Source organism: Indicator indicator, chromosome 14, assembly GCF_027791375.1.
Source record: "Indicator indicator isolate 239-I01 chromosome 14, UM_Iind_1.1, whole genome shotgun sequence".
Classification (NCBI taxonomy): Eukaryota; Metazoa; Chordata; class Aves; order Piciformes; family Indicatoridae; genus Indicator; species Indicator indicator.
Genome location: NC_072023.1, coordinates 22,827,676 through 22,844,326, shown reverse-complemented (window position 1 = coordinate 22,844,326; position 16,651 = coordinate 22,827,676). Strand labels below are relative to the sequence as shown.

At 44.3% G+C, this 16,651-nt stretch overlaps 1 protein-coding gene across 1 annotated transcript in view; it reads left to right on the top strand.

Moving 5' to 3' along the window:
- PTPRO (protein tyrosine phosphatase receptor type O) overlaps nt 1-16,651 on the top strand; it is a 175,638-nt gene that overhangs the window by 146,899 nt on the left and 12,088 nt on the right. The window contains exons 13-17 of the mRNA XM_054386736.1: nt 3,794-3,933; nt 7,714-7,846; nt 8,850-8,970; nt 10,844-10,912; nt 12,790-12,873. Of these exons, the coding sequence (XP_054242711.1) occupies nt 3,794-3,933; nt 7,714-7,846; nt 8,850-8,970; nt 10,844-10,912; nt 12,790-12,873 (547 nt within the window). The remainder of the gene's footprint in view (nt 1-3,793; nt 3,934-7,713; nt 7,847-8,849; nt 8,971-10,843; nt 10,913-12,789; nt 12,874-16,651) is intronic.

Below are 16,651 nucleotides of genomic sequence, written 5' to 3'. Positions count from 1 at the left end.
TCCCTCTGCTGCATTCTATTCTCAGCACACATTTGGGAAGCTGAAGCCTCCTACAGGAAGAGGAAGCAATCATAAATCATTTCCCAACTGCTTATAGAGTACTTCATCATTCCCATCATCCTGATTGGGTGGTCTGTTAAAAAATCCTACCACAATACCTGTCTTGTCAGCCTTCCACTTGATTTTTACCCATAAACACTCAACCCTGTCAGCTCCATCATTAACTGGAGACATTCACATCCCTCCCTCACACAGAGGGCCATCCCACTGCTGCAACTTCCTTGCCTGTAGTTTTACCACTGCACAATGGCCTCCAGCCACTCCTGCTTCTTGCCATCAGTTTTCCCACTGCACAATGGCCTCCAGCCACTCCTGCTTCTTGCCATCACAGTTTTCCCACTGCACAATGGCCTCCAGTCACTCCTGCTTCTTGCCATCAGTTTTCCCACTGCACAATGGCCTCCAGCCACTCCTGCTTCTTGCCATCAGTTTTCCCACTGTACAATGGCCTCCAGTCACTCCTGCTTGTGGCCCATGCTGTGTGCTTTGGTAAAGATGCACAAGATGGTATGCTTCAATACATCACTTCTAGACTTCTGGGTGTAAGAGGGTTTTTTGGTGGTTGTATTTTTTTCTTTATGCTGTTTGCTCTGTGAAAAGACAATAGTAAGAATGTTTTACCAGAGGTTTTGCTCCTCTCTGTTTCTGAGGAAGCAGTGGAAGTTGTGCTTAGCAGTAGTGGGAACTGACTCTAAGTGATAGACAACTGAGCACTTGGCAGTCAGTTAAGCTCTCCTGCCAAATATTCTTCCCTCTATGTTGTGTGCTTCATCCTGACAACGTTTCACTTGCAGAAAAATCAAGCCATTTGCTGGAGGCAGACAGAAGATTTGCTTGGGGTGATGCCCAGATGCAAACCCCATCTTTTAATTGAGACCATTTTTTTTTTTTTTTTACCCTGGAGTAAGGGATGGAATGTGTTTGTGTTTCTGAATCCAAGAGCAGATACCTGTGTGTAATTGAGGGAGAGGGACACTTTCCTGTGTAGTTCTAGGCCAACATGCACACAGCAATCCCTGTGAGACTTCTGAAGCCACAGTCCCTACCCAGCTCACTCCCTAGTGCCAGTATAATCTTGGTAGCCTCCAGCCCTAGAACGCTGATCTGATGGTCTGAATATCAGATCCAGCTCCACAATGTCTATAACCCCTGGAGCAAGTCCTTTGTGCCAAGTTTTGGTGGTGAATCTTACACATCATGTCCAGGCTCCTGTGACAGCATCTCACAGAAGCATTGAATCATAGAATAGTTTGGGTTGGGAAGGACCACCAAAAGACATCTAGTCCAACCCCCCTGCAGTGAGCAGAGATAAGGTTGCCCAGAGCCCTGTCGAGCTTTAAGACTCACAAATTCTTTGTGAAGGGCAAAATCCTGCTGTACAGATCCTGGACTCATGTCATTGTTTGAGAATGACAACTTGCGTTAAACACCCAGAGATCAGGAAATCTGAAAACTCCGGAGAAGAGCTTGGGAATGTCCAGCCCAAAGTTTGCACTCTCTGAAGGCAGATCAAAGCATCGCAGGATGCCTGAGGTGTTGGAAGCTAGGGATTGCCAATATTCATTGTGTGAAGTGGTCAGTATGAAAATTGGGATCAAGCCTTGGTCTTTGAATAATCTGTGGAAAAAAGGTGTCTCTCATCTTAACACCCTGCCTGGGTTTTTTGCTCCTTCCTCTGCCCCCCAAGAATTCCCTTCTCTTCTCCCATATTTTCCATACTCCAGGTTGGTTCAGGCACGTTTGCACTTAGGATTGGCCTCCACTGAAGGTCAGCATGGCCTCGCACAGGCCACTGCCTGCCCAGCCCTGGAGTCTGCAGGTAGAGAGGTGGCCATGGAGATGACAGCTGAGGCCACATCATGTGGGGCCAGGGGCACTGGGTGCAGATCCCCATACATGTTTCACAGTGTCTCTGATGCCATCACTCTCAGGAGACTTTTCATACCTGTCCTATCATGAGGAGTTATCTCCTCCTCACAGAGTCTTGTGTATGTTTGCCCATTGTGTGTTTATCTGGCACAACAGCAGTGAAAATCAAAGCAAAGATTTGAAGACCCCTGAGATCTGGATGTATGCATTCAGCTTCCCTAACATCTACTGGAAATGCAACACAGCAGAGAGGAAATGCAACACAGCAGAGTCCTGAAGGTACCTAAAGTGTGTGGAGGATAACTTCCCTAAACAGCTGGTGAAGGAGACAGCTAGGGAAGGGTCCTGCTGAACCTGCTCTTTGTGAATAAAGAAGGACCTATGGGTGATGTATCAGCTGGAGGCTGTCTTGGGCACAGTGATCATGGAATGATGGAGTTCTTGACTGCTGGAGAAGAGGGGGGTCAGCAGAACTGCCACCATGGATTTCCAGCAGGCAGACGTAGGCCTGCTTTGAGACTGGTCACCAGGGTCCCTTGGGTGGCAGTCCAGAGGTGCCAAGGAGTCCAGAAAGGCTGGACACTGCTCAAGAGGGAAGCCTAAAAGGCACAGGACCAGTCCATCCCCATGTGCCAGAAAGTGAGTTGGCAGGGAATACTGGCATTATTTGCCTCAGTTTTTAATAGTAGGAGCAGTTGTTCACTGGATACCCAGCCCCCCTGAGCTGGAAGGTAGGGGTGGGAAGCAGAATGAAGCTCCTGTGATCCAAGAGGAGATTTTTAGAGAACTGCTGCACCAATTAGACATCACAAATCTATGGGGCTGGGTAGCATGCACCCAAGGGTACTGAGTGAACTGGCTGAAGTGCTCACGAAGTCACTTCCCATCATTTACCAGCAGTCCTGGCTACCTGGGAAGGTCCCAACTGACTGGAGATTGGCAAATGTGATGCCTATCTACAGGAAGGGCTGGAAAAAGGATCTGGGGAACTACAGACCTGCCAGTCTGACCTCAGTGCTGGGAAAGGATGTGGAGCAGATGGCTTCCAGTGCTGTTATGCTCATCCAGTCCTGGGGTCTGTGGGCAGGGAGTCAGCCCTGGAGATGACAGATCCCCACCTACGTTTCACAGTGCCTCTGATGCCATCACTCCCAGGAGACCCTCCATATCCCTCCTACCACAGAGTTGTCTCCTCACCAGACCCCTGTATCTATTTGCCCATCATGTGTTCTTCTGGCACAACAGCAATGAAAACCAAAGCATTGGTTTGAAGACCCCTGAGATCAGGACCACTGCATTCAGTGAGAAAACTCCTGTAGCTAATTGATCCAGTGGCCCTTACATTTTAGCCTGGGGAAGACAAAAAAAAAATACCACAAGATTATTTTTTTTTAAACTACTAATTGCCTATTTTCTCTGCTGCAGTTAAGTGAACCTGGGAAGCTGCTTTTTTGTCATCTCCTGGGGCAGGCCTTGTGAAGAAAAGCTTTCTCAGGCCAAATGTGTTGTCAACAGGTGGACAGCCATCTTATCCCAAAAGAGTTTCTGCTAAGATCATTCTATTAATACAATATGCTGATCATCCTCAAACAAGGGCTCTGCTGAAAAGGGAAGTGATTATCTGACTCTCCAAATAGAGAACTGTTTAAAGAGAAAAGAAAACCCAAGATATTTCATCATCTTCCCATTTTGCAGTGGTAGTTTATCATTGTGAGAGGCAGAGCTTTGCACTGGCAGGCTTTATCTGAGGGAAATGAAAGATAGAAGAGCACCAGGCATTGCTTTTATTTTTGTCCAAGGCTTCCTCTTGTCACTTGTCTGGAAACTCATAGATAAGACTAATAAAAGATTCTCTCTTAACCAGAACCAGCTCCTCCAAAATCACTGTTTGCTGTCAACAAAACTCAGACCTCTGTGACTCTGCTGTGGGTGGAAGAAGGAGTGGCTGATTTTTTTGAAGTCTACTGCCAGCAGGCTGGATCTGGTCATGAAACACAAGTCCAGGTATGTAAGCTTCTCTTCTTCTGTTTATGCTCCTCATCTCTCAGACTGGGCCTTGCACCTTTCTGGCTTGGTGTCTGCTGCTCAGCATTTGTGTATAAAGCCCAATGATATTTTATGCTCCATCTACAGGTTATATCATTAAACCGCATGTGCTAATCTGGTTCAGAATGAAGCCTTTTAAAGATTAACTACTAAAGCACTTCAAATATTAAAGTATTTTGTTATTTTTGTAATATTAAAATTGGCTTCTGCCTTACTGGTGGACTGGACAGAAGTTCTTTGTATCCAACAGTGTCAGTCTTTGGCCAGTCAGGAAACTGGCTCTCTAATATACTGTACAAACCCTGAAAGGCCACAATACAGTTAATGGGAGGGCAAAATGGTCAAGTAGCTTGGTAAGGAATGGGAAAATAGACATATTTAGATGCCATCAGCTCTTTTATGCAGCCTTGCACTATTTCCAGCTTTACTGTATTGCTGATTTTAAGAACTGTTAACTGAAAGTCAGTAGGACACTCACTGTTCTGCTGCAAACATTGCTGCTTCTCCTGCATTTTGTCTCTCAGGTTATATCCTTTGAGAACCACCTTCTCAACCTCCCAAGTGAACCTTTTTTCCTCTCTGTGCAGCTAGATACCTGTGCCCAGAGGCTACCTGAATATCTGAGTGTTGAGATTGGTAAAACTGTTCAGCAAAGAACAGAGCAGTAATGGTTTTAGTTCCTTGACACTTAATGCTCTGCAACACATGAGCATTACTTTGCAGTTTAGCTGATGGTACAGTGAATCATTGAGATTACATGCCATGAAACATCATTCCCTCATGTGGACTGTCACACATAATGGAGAATCACTCAGAAAAAAAAGTAACAACCAACTCAGACCATCAGTTATCACAAGAGAGATGTACACACTTGAATGCTATGTAAGACCAGTCTGAATTATTTCATATTCTTGTTTAATTTAGAAGGGTATTTAATTAAAAAAAAAAAAAAAAGTTTAAGTGCACTTCAATCTTTGGATTCCACATAGAATAGTCTGGGTTGGAAGGGACCTTCAAAGGTCATCCAGTCCAACCTGCTCTGCAGTCAGCAGGAACATCCTCAACTAGATCAGGTTGCCCTAGAACCCTGTCCAGCCTTACCTTGAAGATCTCCAGGGATGGGGCCCCAACCACCTCCCTGGGCAACCTGTTCCAGTGTTCCACCACCCTCACAGTAAAGAACCTGTTCCTAACATCCAATCTAAATCTGCTCTTCCCTAGTTTGAAGCCATTGCCCCTCACCCTGTCACTGCAGGCCTTTGCTAACAGTCTCTCTGCAGCCTTCCTGTAGCCCCCTTCAGGTACTGGAAGGTTGCTCTTAGTCTTTCTGGAGTCTTCTCTTCTCCAGGCTGAACACCCCCAGCTCCCACAGCCTGTCCTTGTAGCAGAGGTGCACCAACCCACTAACCACTCTCATGGCCCTCCTCTGGCCCTCCTGCATCAGGTCCATGTCTTTCCTCTATTGAGGGCTCCAGACCTGTACACAGTACTCCAGGTGAGGTCTCACCAGACCAAAGTGGCATCCCTCTCTGGATCTGCTGACCCCATATCTTTTCATAGAATCAGCCAGGATGGAAGAGACCTCCAAGATCATCCAGTCCAACTTATCACCCAGCCCTAAGCAATGAACTAGACCATGGCACTAAGTGCCTCATCCAGGCTTCTCTTGAACATCTCCAGGGAGGGTGACTCCACCACCTCCCTGGGCAGCACATTCCAATGGCAAATCTCTCTCTCTGTGAAGAACTTCCTCCTAACATCCAGCCTATACCTCCCCTGGCACAGCTTGAGACTGTGTCCTCTTGTTCTGCTGCTGGTTGCCTGGGAGAAGAGACCAACCCCCACCTGCCTACAACCTCCCTTCAGGTAGTTGTAGACAGCACTGAGGTCTCCCCTGAGCCTCCTCTTCTCCAGGCTAAACACCCCCAGCTCCCTCAGTCTCTCCTCATAGGGCTTGTGTTCCAGGCCCTTCACCAGCTTCATTGCCCTTCTCTGGACACGTTGGTGCAGCCCAGGATGTGGTTTGCCTTCTGTGCTGCAAGCTCACACTGCCTGCTCATGTCCAGCTTCTCATCCATCAGCACCCCCAAGTCCTTTTCCTCAGGGCTGCTTTCTGTCACCTCCTGCCCCAGTCTGTACTGACAGTGAGGATTGCTCCAGCCCAGCCGCAGAACCCTGCACTTGCTCTTGTTGAACCTCATCTAGACTCCTGCTGCTTTCACAGGGAATAGGTAAGGATCATGAACTCACTACCCATTTATCAGAGATTTGAAGTAAGGATGTGATCAGGTGAGGGAGGTGGCACAGGATTTACAGCTTTAGTGCAGAGCAGATCTGTTTTAGGAACATCAGGAAAAGACTGCTCCATTTGGCAGAAGCTTCTGTGGGTGTCTCATTTGTTGACCTGAGCATCTGGCACTGGGAAACTGTGTGCATAGAGATTGTTAGCTCACTTCTCATTGGATTTGTCACTCTCTTTTCTGCCTTTATGAAAAAAGGGGGAGGCTTCCCTTTTGAACTGTAAAAAGGATGCTTTTCCATTAGGCTGGTGAAAATGCTTTGTTTGTGATTTTCCATGCTAATTACATGAACATTTTTGTCCTTTTCTTCCATTTGTGAACCAGTAAAATGGAAAGCAGCAGCTTTCTGGGTTTGAAACTCTCGGATTTTGGTTGACTCATTTAAATTTCCCAGGGGAAAAAATGGAAAACATCCAGCCAAGTCTAATTGTCAAGCTGTGGCCCCTCCTTTTAGTTCAGGGAACAGAAGTCTTTCCCCTTACACTCATGTACATGAGATTTCATTTACATAACATGCCTCAGAATGGCACTACAACAGGACCCCTTGCTAGCCTAAGCAGCAGCCCCTGACTGACTACAGGCCACTGGAAAAAGCCCAGTGCTTGTGACTTGTTACAGCACTCCCTGTCTGGAGTGGGTTCATTGATAAAATCTCTCCTGGTTCACTCTCTAAACCACTGGCTCAGTGTCTCTGTTTTCACATCTGCAACCCACCCTCAGTTCTGCAGGAGAGTATGGAAAAGCCTCTGAGGAACTTAAGGAGCTGTAGTTTTAAGTCAGTATATGTGTCTTATTTGTTTTCTTTTGCTGTATCAGCATCTGAAAACCACAGAAATGTTTACCAGGGACATAGTAATTAAGAGATGTTATAAACATGTTATATGAAGGAGCTTCTACTAGCCAGAAAAAAATGTATGTGACGTCTGATCATAGTTATTACCCAAAAGCTTTGCTCTGGCTTTGTTTTTCACCTTGGCTGCCCAAAGGTCTCCTCAGAGGCAGAGATGACAGGTATTCACATGAGGGTGCAGAGGCTGCCTCCCTTGGGTGTGCTTTGAATAAAAACAAGTGTTTTCCTTCCCACTGTATGACTTGGTAACCAGAGCTCATAAACTCTGCCCACCTCTTGGGATGTCAACCCCCTGTGAGGCACCCTCCTGCCCTCCCCAAGGTCCCCTGGGGCTTCCTGGAGTGCTCTGGGCTGCCCCTGCTGCTGTTCTCACCCTCACTCCTCCCCCCTCTTCTCCCAGGCTACCTGCCTGTTTTCAGGGTCAGCCCTGGTTCCCTTCCCTGGGTTTTGAAGGTGCTGTTTCTATCACCAGACCTGACTTTACCTGGTCAGTTTTATGGGTGGAGAACCGAGTATTGATCTGTGCTCCTGCATTTACAGGAGAGGCAAACTTTTGTTTGTTTTTTTTTTTACCCCCCATGTCTGCAGGAACCTGTCACTGTTTCTTCACATGTAGTGACCATTTCCAGCCTAACCCCTGCCACTTCCTACAACTGCAGTGTGACCACCTTCAGCCACAACAGCCCCAGTGTCCCCACCTTCATTGCGGTTTCCACCATGGGTAAGCAACACTTCCGTGCTTTCTTCTTCCTCCTCCAGCTACAACATCTGTTTCTGCTTGCTTTCTAAAGCTCCTTTTGTTCGTGCTGGCTCCAGGGCTGCTTTGTGTCATGGAAAGGCTGCCAGATGTGGAGGGGATGAGGAAGCAGCTTTAAAAAGTCCTTGGAAAAATCCCCACTTGGGGTTTGACTTGGAAAATATGAACTAGAGGCTCAATTCCCTACTGGGTTTTAGAAACTGGGGATCCAGTTTGTTGATGTCAAGGCTCAACATCAAGGTACTGCTTGATGATTTATGGAGGGGAAAAAAAATGTATTTTTAGCCAAGCCCAAACAAAAGGAAAATCACATTTATAAGCTGCTAAGACAAAACAAAACAACAAAACAAAACCCAAAACACTTTTCTGCTTTCAGTGGAGATAGAGTGAGAGAATCTTGAGGAGTCACACTCTGAAGGGGTAACTCCTGATGGAAGCTTCCTGAGCATTCCTTCAGAATGATGAATGCCATCTCTGCTTAGTTAGGGAGCTTTAAGTAGCTTTAATCACTGGTCCTATACATCATACACCACTCCATGCTGGGATGCAGTGTCTGGTACTTAGCTATAAATTCTCCATGTTTTTTAATCTCAGAAATGCTTTTCCAGACTACTATGGATGTAAAGTTATCTGAGGAAGCAAAGTACATAGAGTTTCTCTACAGAAACAGGATTTTCTAGTCCCCTAGTAGTACAGTCAATAAGCATGGCATATGGAACAAAAATATATCAAGGTTTTGTTACTGAGAGTTGATTCCAGCTCTTGTTTAGAACAGAGAATTTTGTTAATTTTATTTTTTCTTTGCCAAAGTTATTCAGCCAGTTTCAACCCAGTATATTACAGACTCTCAGCCTGTTGTTCTGCTTTTGGTGCAGAAAATGTATTGATTATTCAGAGGACAAGAAAACAACAACAACTGTCAGCCCTTCTGAACTGAATAACCAAGAGTCTTTCTTTGTATGTACAGTCACCGAGATGAATCCCAACGTAGTGGTAATCTCCGTGTTAGCCATCCTAAGTATCCTTCTGATTGGACTGCTGCTGGTGACTCTTGTTGTGCTCAGGAGAAAGCATCTACAAATGGCTAGGTAAGTCCAGATTGATGCCAGTGCCAAAAATTTCAAGCAAAAGCAAACACAGGGCAGCAGTAGTTGCAGTTGAGGATGCTTGTGTGCATGGGTGCTGCTTTGAGATGCTTGCGATCAGGATGCCTTCAAAATCATTGACTTGCTGCTGGTTAGGAGTAGCACATCTCCCTCTGTGTACTTTCATTGCAGACCTCAGGTACAAGCCTCAAGCTCTGTCTCATTTTAAGCTTTGCAAGACTGGGCCTATCAGAACTGCAACCACTTAAACAGGTTGTGTCAGGAACCTAAAAGGATAATTAGGCTCTGTGGCAACTGGGCGTGAGCAAAACATCAAGAGGCTTTGCAGATCTCTCATATGGTTTAGAACAGGAGATTTTCCATATCAACACATAAGTTCAAGTGAAGGATGCTCCATTTCAGAGGCCATGCAAGGCCTGAGCCCTGGCAGCCAAATCCCTAGAATGAGGGAAGATGTGGCTGGGGCCTTCACAGTCTCTCTCTAGAGCATTTGTGAATCTGCACTCAAATCTTGGTCTTCCAGTTGTCCAGAGTGTGCTTTCATGTGGGCTTCCTCCCCATGGAAACTGCATATGGGCTCGCCTAGAGTTTGTCCTTCTATTCAGTCAGGGTGCAGTGAAATATACACTGAGAAACATAAATCCAGAAGGGATCCCAGGTCCTCCTGTTCACTTTTAACATGAATATTCCATAGAGTTGAGAGGAAAAACTATCTTGTAGGAGTAAACCTTCTTTAACAGAACCTGTGGCTCCTTCAGCTGCCTGCACCAATTATTTGTACCTTGAATACTGAAATTCAGCTCCTTTTGCCTGGTAGTCTTACCTGTAACAGTTCACTAGGTTATTTTATGGCCTGAGGGAACTGTGGAAGCCTCTCCAAACCCTCAATATGTGGTTCACCTCCTGGTTTTGGAAGTGTATTGGAGTCTTCATCCTTTTGTAATCTCTGTCAGATTTTTTTAATATTAATTTACTGTCAAGAAAGGAAATTATTGCATGTAAAAATTTTATGTGAAGACTCTTGCACTTGGCTACCTAGTAGACACTGCATTTTATGTGCTGTGTCTTAACTATGTATTCCATGCAACAAGTTAACCACATCACACACATCTTGCAGGCTGTCTCTTTCAGTGAACATGCTATAGTTTGTTCCTTTTCCATGTAATTGGCTCTGTAAAAGTCCCAGATAAATTAACTCTCTTTCCTATTTAATTACTGTGCAGGCAGCCCAAACAAAGCTTTTACTTTGTTTTGTTCTTCACCACTGCTTCTAGCCACAGAAGATAAAAAACCCAGAAGGAAATTAAAAAAAAACCAAAAACAAACAAACAGACAAACTCCAGCAAGGATCTGCAAACAATTTTTTGCTTAAGTCAAGGAATCAAAATTAGTCCGGTGAATAGCTGAAAATAGTGGAGTTGTAATCTATTATTATTCAGGAAATTCCCTCAAATATTTTGTGAACTCAAAATAACCTTGAAGGTCCTGTCAAATGCAGACAGTTATACACTGCCTTAGAGTTGGCAATATGAATATTTAGTATGGAAAGGTAGATATTCAGCATGTGTAGTGAGGCCAAAAACTAGTGGAGGATGTCCCTGCTCACTGCCAGGGGGGTTGGACTAGATGACCTTTGGAGGGCCCTTATGACCCAAACCATTCTATGATTTGTTGCTTTGGAGGACTGCATTAAAGGATTTCAGTTCTGTTGATCACATACTGCCTCAGGCCTAGTGACAGATCAGAGTTTTCAGCACTTCTCTACAACTCCAAGAGTTCCCTTAAATCAATGTGAATGCAAAGGTTGTGAATCTGAAAAATGGTAACTTTGTACCCAATGGTCTTCCTGAAACAGGGAATGCGGGGCTGGAACCTTTGTCAATTTTGCATCTTTAGAGAGAGATGGAAAGCTTCCCTACAACTGGTGAGTGTTTGAAGCAAAGATCTTAGTTATGCTTTTCTCTACCTTTGCTTTGTTGCAAAATATGATCTTTAATCATAAGTGCTTAAATTTTATGTCTTTGCTGCCCCTCTTTAAGACAGAACTCCTACACCTGTGATTTCAGTATTTTATTTCCTGAATGATGCCTCAAGCCTGTGTATCCTGTCACCTGCTCTCCTTAGTAGGGAATGATGTATGTACATGTCAACCAAGCTGTGTAGATGGGGTTTTGGAGAATGTTGGGTTTTTAACTTTCTCTTCCAGATTTATTTTTTGATACAACACAAGTGTAGAAACTTGATGTGTACATCCATTGGCAGATATATTTAAATCCAGATGTAAGCCTGCCTGTTGATGATCAAGTGTCTTCATGCAGTACTATTAATAAATCTTTCCTTGCACTGCAAGACATGGTCAAGCCAATTCAAATATTTACTATAACTTAATGTTCAATGCTATTGAAAACACTCAAAAAAAAATGTATTCTTGCTAGCCTGGAAAACCACTTACAAGAGTTGCAGGCACTGATTGTGGACTCTAAAGCATCACTAAAACGAAGTAGTTGAACAAAGAAAATCTGTAGGATTGGGTTTCATACAAGCAATAGAGCTCTGGGAGCTACCTGACTAACACCAATGTGGTCATTTCCATTCCTGTTTTTATTATCAGATGGGTGCCAATGACTGACCCAAATTTTGCTGTTTTGTTATTGAGAATCTCTGCAAAACCTCCTGTCTTCCAAGCCAGGTCCAAACAGATATTTAAGAGCATGCTGTCAGCCCCATTCCAGTATATAGGAAGAAGGGAACATGCCCCTTGCTTTTACATCCATGGTCAGCTTTGTTGATAGCCAAAAAGGTGGAAAGAGGAGTTGATGCTCAGGGAACTGCTTCCATGATCTCATAGGACACAGCCTGCCAGCAAGGACAGGATTAAGTGGATTGACACTGCACCACAAAGAGGCTTTTGCTAGGAGGCATGCAAACTGAACTAACAAGCCCAGCAAATCTTGTCAGTACCTCACTGCTGCTAATGAACTGGAGACTAAACAAGCTTCACTTGCTTGGTTTGACTTTAAGAGCAGCCAGCTGTGTGCAGTGCAAACTAATCTCTCAGCTTCTCTTGTTGGACTGTATTAATGGCAAAGAAGGCAGATGAAGCACTCCTGTTAATTGGCTATCCAACCTTGAATCAAATGATTAAACTAGCAACAGATGCTATTAGAACCACAATGTGACTTTTTTTTATGGGAAGGGGAAGTAATTATTAGGTTTGTATGTGAAAGTGAAGGATCTTGTTGCTTGATTTAGTACATGTGTGTGTGTGTATTTGTGTGTATATAAGCATATATGTCTACATGGTATGACTGGAATTTATCTCTGATACAGATGTTCTGATATCCACTGGATCATTTGCAGGAGCAAAGGTGTGAGGTTATCATAGTTGTACATGGTAAAAACAAATGATGCCTGCCCTAAGATATCTCAAAACATCAGAAAACAGACTCAACACCACCTGTGTTGGCCATAACCTGTGGATGAAATTTTCCAATGCATTTCACCCTGAAAATCTGCCAGTTTATCACTTAACATTAACATTAATTTAGAGTGGCAGGCCCAAGTCAAAGTCACAGAAGACATTTAGTTTGATCATAGAGTGGAAAATCCTGCACAGGGTGTCAGCTTGAGGAGTGAAAATTCTATGGGTTCTAATAACATTGTTATGAAATAAGTAAGAGGGAGCTTTTATAGACATAGCTGATTTTTAAAACAGAATTTGCTGATCTCCTGATTTCTGTCTGTCTTACTAACTCTCCTCACTTTTTCATCTTTATATGTGTTATTTATTAATGCTCACAGGCGTAGAAGTGTATTTGCTTTCCTAACTCTGCTACCCTCATGCCTTTGGACTGATTATCTTTTGGCATTTTATATTAATCCTTGGTAAGTGATTTACTTGTTTCTCCATATTCAGTGTGTCAACAGTGTTAATTTCTAGTACATTAAAAATGTCTGATGCCTTTGTTTTCGAGTGGGTCAAAGCTTTTGAAGAAGTAATCATCTAGAACTTGAACATGGATTGGAGAGGATGTGGGTATCAAAGTATTTGCTACCCTGCTTCATCTGGTTTGTCTAGTTTATGCTCCAACCCATTTTGGCTAATCTTACAGTGCTTATCATCTTCATTTCATTGCTCTCTCTGAAATTTTTGCCACTTAGTTACATAGTCCTGGCTTCTTCTGTGTCCCAGTTATTCATCTATTCATCACCTGTGTGTCGGTGTGAGGTGAAATTCCTCCCCCCCCCCACCAACAAGTAATCAGGCTAGCCCAGTCTGGAAGCAAATGAAGGCTGTATTTACAAGCAGAGAAAGGCAATGAATATGTACAAATATACAAAATTCACAACACTTACAAATATATACAATCAACAGAAAAGCACAACCAAGCTCCCTTTGCTTCCCCCCAGGGGGACCCTTCCCAAAGGGGCCTCTCTCTCCCAGGAGCTTCCCCCCCAGACCCCCCTTGGACAGAAAGCAGAGTTAGTTAAGCAGAAAGTTGTTAACTTAGCTGCCAAGGTCAGTGTGTTATCTTCAGCCAGAAGAGAAGAAGAAGAAACAGCAGCCAGACAGCCCAGCAACTGCCCCCACTGCCGAACGCAGAATGTGCAGAGTGCCTACTTTGTTTTGGGTAATAGTTCTTAAACATTTCTATCTATCCAATGGAAGTGTTTAGAACAATCAGTATTTTGCTTTCTTACACCAAATAGTGACTTATTTACACTCTTTCACTTTCTCTGTTTTGAACTTTGCAAGGAAAAATTAAAAAGACAGTTTCAAACCATCACAACCTGGTATTGCTGCCTCCTGCTGCTGCTGCTTTGCTGTTACTAAAATTGCTTGATTGTGCCCCACCTGTTTGGTGTGTGATGTCCTTAGTTTTTAAAGGTGCAGTTATGTTCTCCTGACAGCAGTATAAGTTTTGCTTTGGGAAGCATCAATTCCCTGAGAATCAATAGGAGCCAGCAGTGCAAAAGTATCACAGTCTCACAGTATATCAGAGGTTGAAAGGGACCTCAAGAGACCATCAGCTCCAACCCCCCTGCCAGAGGAGGATCACTTAGGGTAGTCTGCACAGGAATGCATCCAGATGGGTTTGGGAAGTTTCCAGAGGAGACTCCACACCCCCCCTGGGCAGCCTGTTCCACTGCTCTGTCACCCTCACTGTAAAGAACTTTCTCCTCATGTTGAGGTGAAAACTTCTATGTTCAAGTTTGAACCCATTGTTCCTTGTCTTATCACTGTGAACCACCAAAAATCACCTGGCCCCCTCCACTTGACACCCACCCCTCAGATATTGATAGACATTGATCAGATCCCCTCTGTGTCTTCTCTTCTCCAGACTAAACAGCCCCAGGGCTCTCAGTCTCTCTTCCCAGGGGAGATGCTCAAGTCCCCTAAGCATCCTCATGGCTCTCCCTTGGATTCTCTCCAGCAGGTCTCTGTCTCTCTTGAACTGGAGAGCCCAAAACTGGACACAGGATTCCAGGTGTGGTCTCACCAGGGCAAAGTAGAGAGGTAGAAGAACTTCCCTAGCCCTGCTGGACACCTTTCTTGATGCACCCCAGGATCCCATTGGCTCTCTTGGCCACAAGAGCACAATGTTTTTCCATCCAGAACTTGTTGTCCACCAGCACTCCAAGGTCTTTCTCTGTGGAGCTGCTCTCCAGCAGGGCAGCCTCTAACCTGTCCTGGTGCCTGTTGTTATTCCTCCCCAGCTGCAGGACCCTGCACTTGTCCTTATTAAACTCCATGAGGTTTGCCTGCACCCAGCTCTCAGCCTGTCCAGGTCACACTGGATGCCAGCACAGCCTGACAGGTGTCAGCCACCCCCAGTTTGGTATCATCAGAACTTGCTGAGGGTACTCTCAATGCCCTCATCCAGGTCATTGATAAAGATATTGAACAAAACTGGACCCAGTACTGATCCCTGGGGGACACCACTGGCCACAGGCCTCCAAGCTGACTCTGTGCCACTGCTGCCAACCCTCAGAACTCTGTTGTGGAGCCAGTTTGCAATCCACCTCACTGACAGCCATCTGGAAGTGTGAAAAGCTGGGTCACTGTGAGCACATCTCTGTGTGAACGTGTGTAGATTTAAGAGTTCGGTCTGAAAATCATTTCTAAAGACTTAGTGAATGACTGATTTTTGGGTTTGAAAATACCTAACCAACAAACCCTCAGGGTCTGCTTAGAACCAGAATCATTTTACAAACTGGTTTAAAAATTCATTATAATTGGCTGTGATCTAAAACCACTCAATTTATATAAAAGTAACCTGAGTTCCCAATGCTCTTGAGTCCAAGGTATAGTATTTTACAAAAATGTGATATCAAAGTTAAGATTTACTTTTGACCGGGCATTGTTCCTAGCGTTAACTTACAGCACCAAAGCCCTGGCAGGCAGTCACTGACATCCTCTGAGACTCATGGAATTGTTAGGGTTGGGTTGGACCTCAAAGATCATCCAGTTCCAACCCCCCTGCCATAGGCAGGGACACCTCACACTATATCAGGTTGCTCAGAGCCACATCCAACCTGGCCTTAAAAACTTCCAGGGATGAGGCTTCTACTACCTGCCTGGGCAACCTGTTCCAGTGTCTCACCACCCTCATGGGGAAGAACTTCTTCCTAACATCCAACCTGAATCTGCCCATTTCTAGTTTTGTTCCATTCCCCCTAGTCCTATTTTCCTTGGTCATTTTCCTTGGGTCACATAGGGTCTGTAATAAAACACATTGAAATGTTAAGTTGGACCAGAAATGAGTGGGTTTATGTGACTAAAGAAAGGTCTATTTCTTCTGCCTTGAAAATAAAAGCATATGCTTCACATACACCCAGCTGAAGAGCAGACAGAAGTCTTCCACATCTCTCCAAGGCTAATCTTATATTGACTGCAACTTGTCTGATGTGAGCTCAACCAACTATAGTTGCTGCACCGTGATGGAGTATCAGGCAAGGAGGTCATTACAGTGGAGGTCTCTCTCTTAACTCTCCTTAGAAGCCCAAGGTGGCCAGTGCCAGTGGCACTGCTTCAAAAAAAAAAAAAAATCACCATTTTTTTGCCTCTTTGCCTCATTCTGTTTGACATGCATTAATGTGCATTAACTCACCTTTCCAGACTCATCTTTCTTAAGAGTTTGGCTCTTCCATCAAGCCATCTAGTTTAGTCCAGATGGCCAAGTTTAAAGAAGCTGAAGCTGAATGAGATGAGATTAATCCCTCTCTTTATATTTTAATGCGTAAAGTAAAGGAAGAACAGATTAAACACCAGCTTCAAGAGTCTTTGATTTGCACACAAGTTGGTTTAAAACATTTATGAACATTCAAGAAACAACTGCAATGCAAAGAGACAAATGCCTCTTGAGGCTATCAAAGCACAAGAAATTGTTGCTGAGGAATGGATGTCAGTCATTTGTTTCGTGGCCTCTTGAAGTTTTCCTCAGAGAAGTGCTCTTAGAAGCATTTTCATCACAAACAGCATGTAGATGCTTTTCTCTTTTGAAATTAATTCAGTGTGCCTGACATTAAAAGGTTTGCCACAGTCCCAGAGGATAGAAAATAAATATTTTGAATAATTTAGGGAAATTAATTTTAAGATTTAATTGGAAAAAAATCTTTGAAGATACAGAATAAATACTGCTAGGCTGTGTGTGTAGTGCAC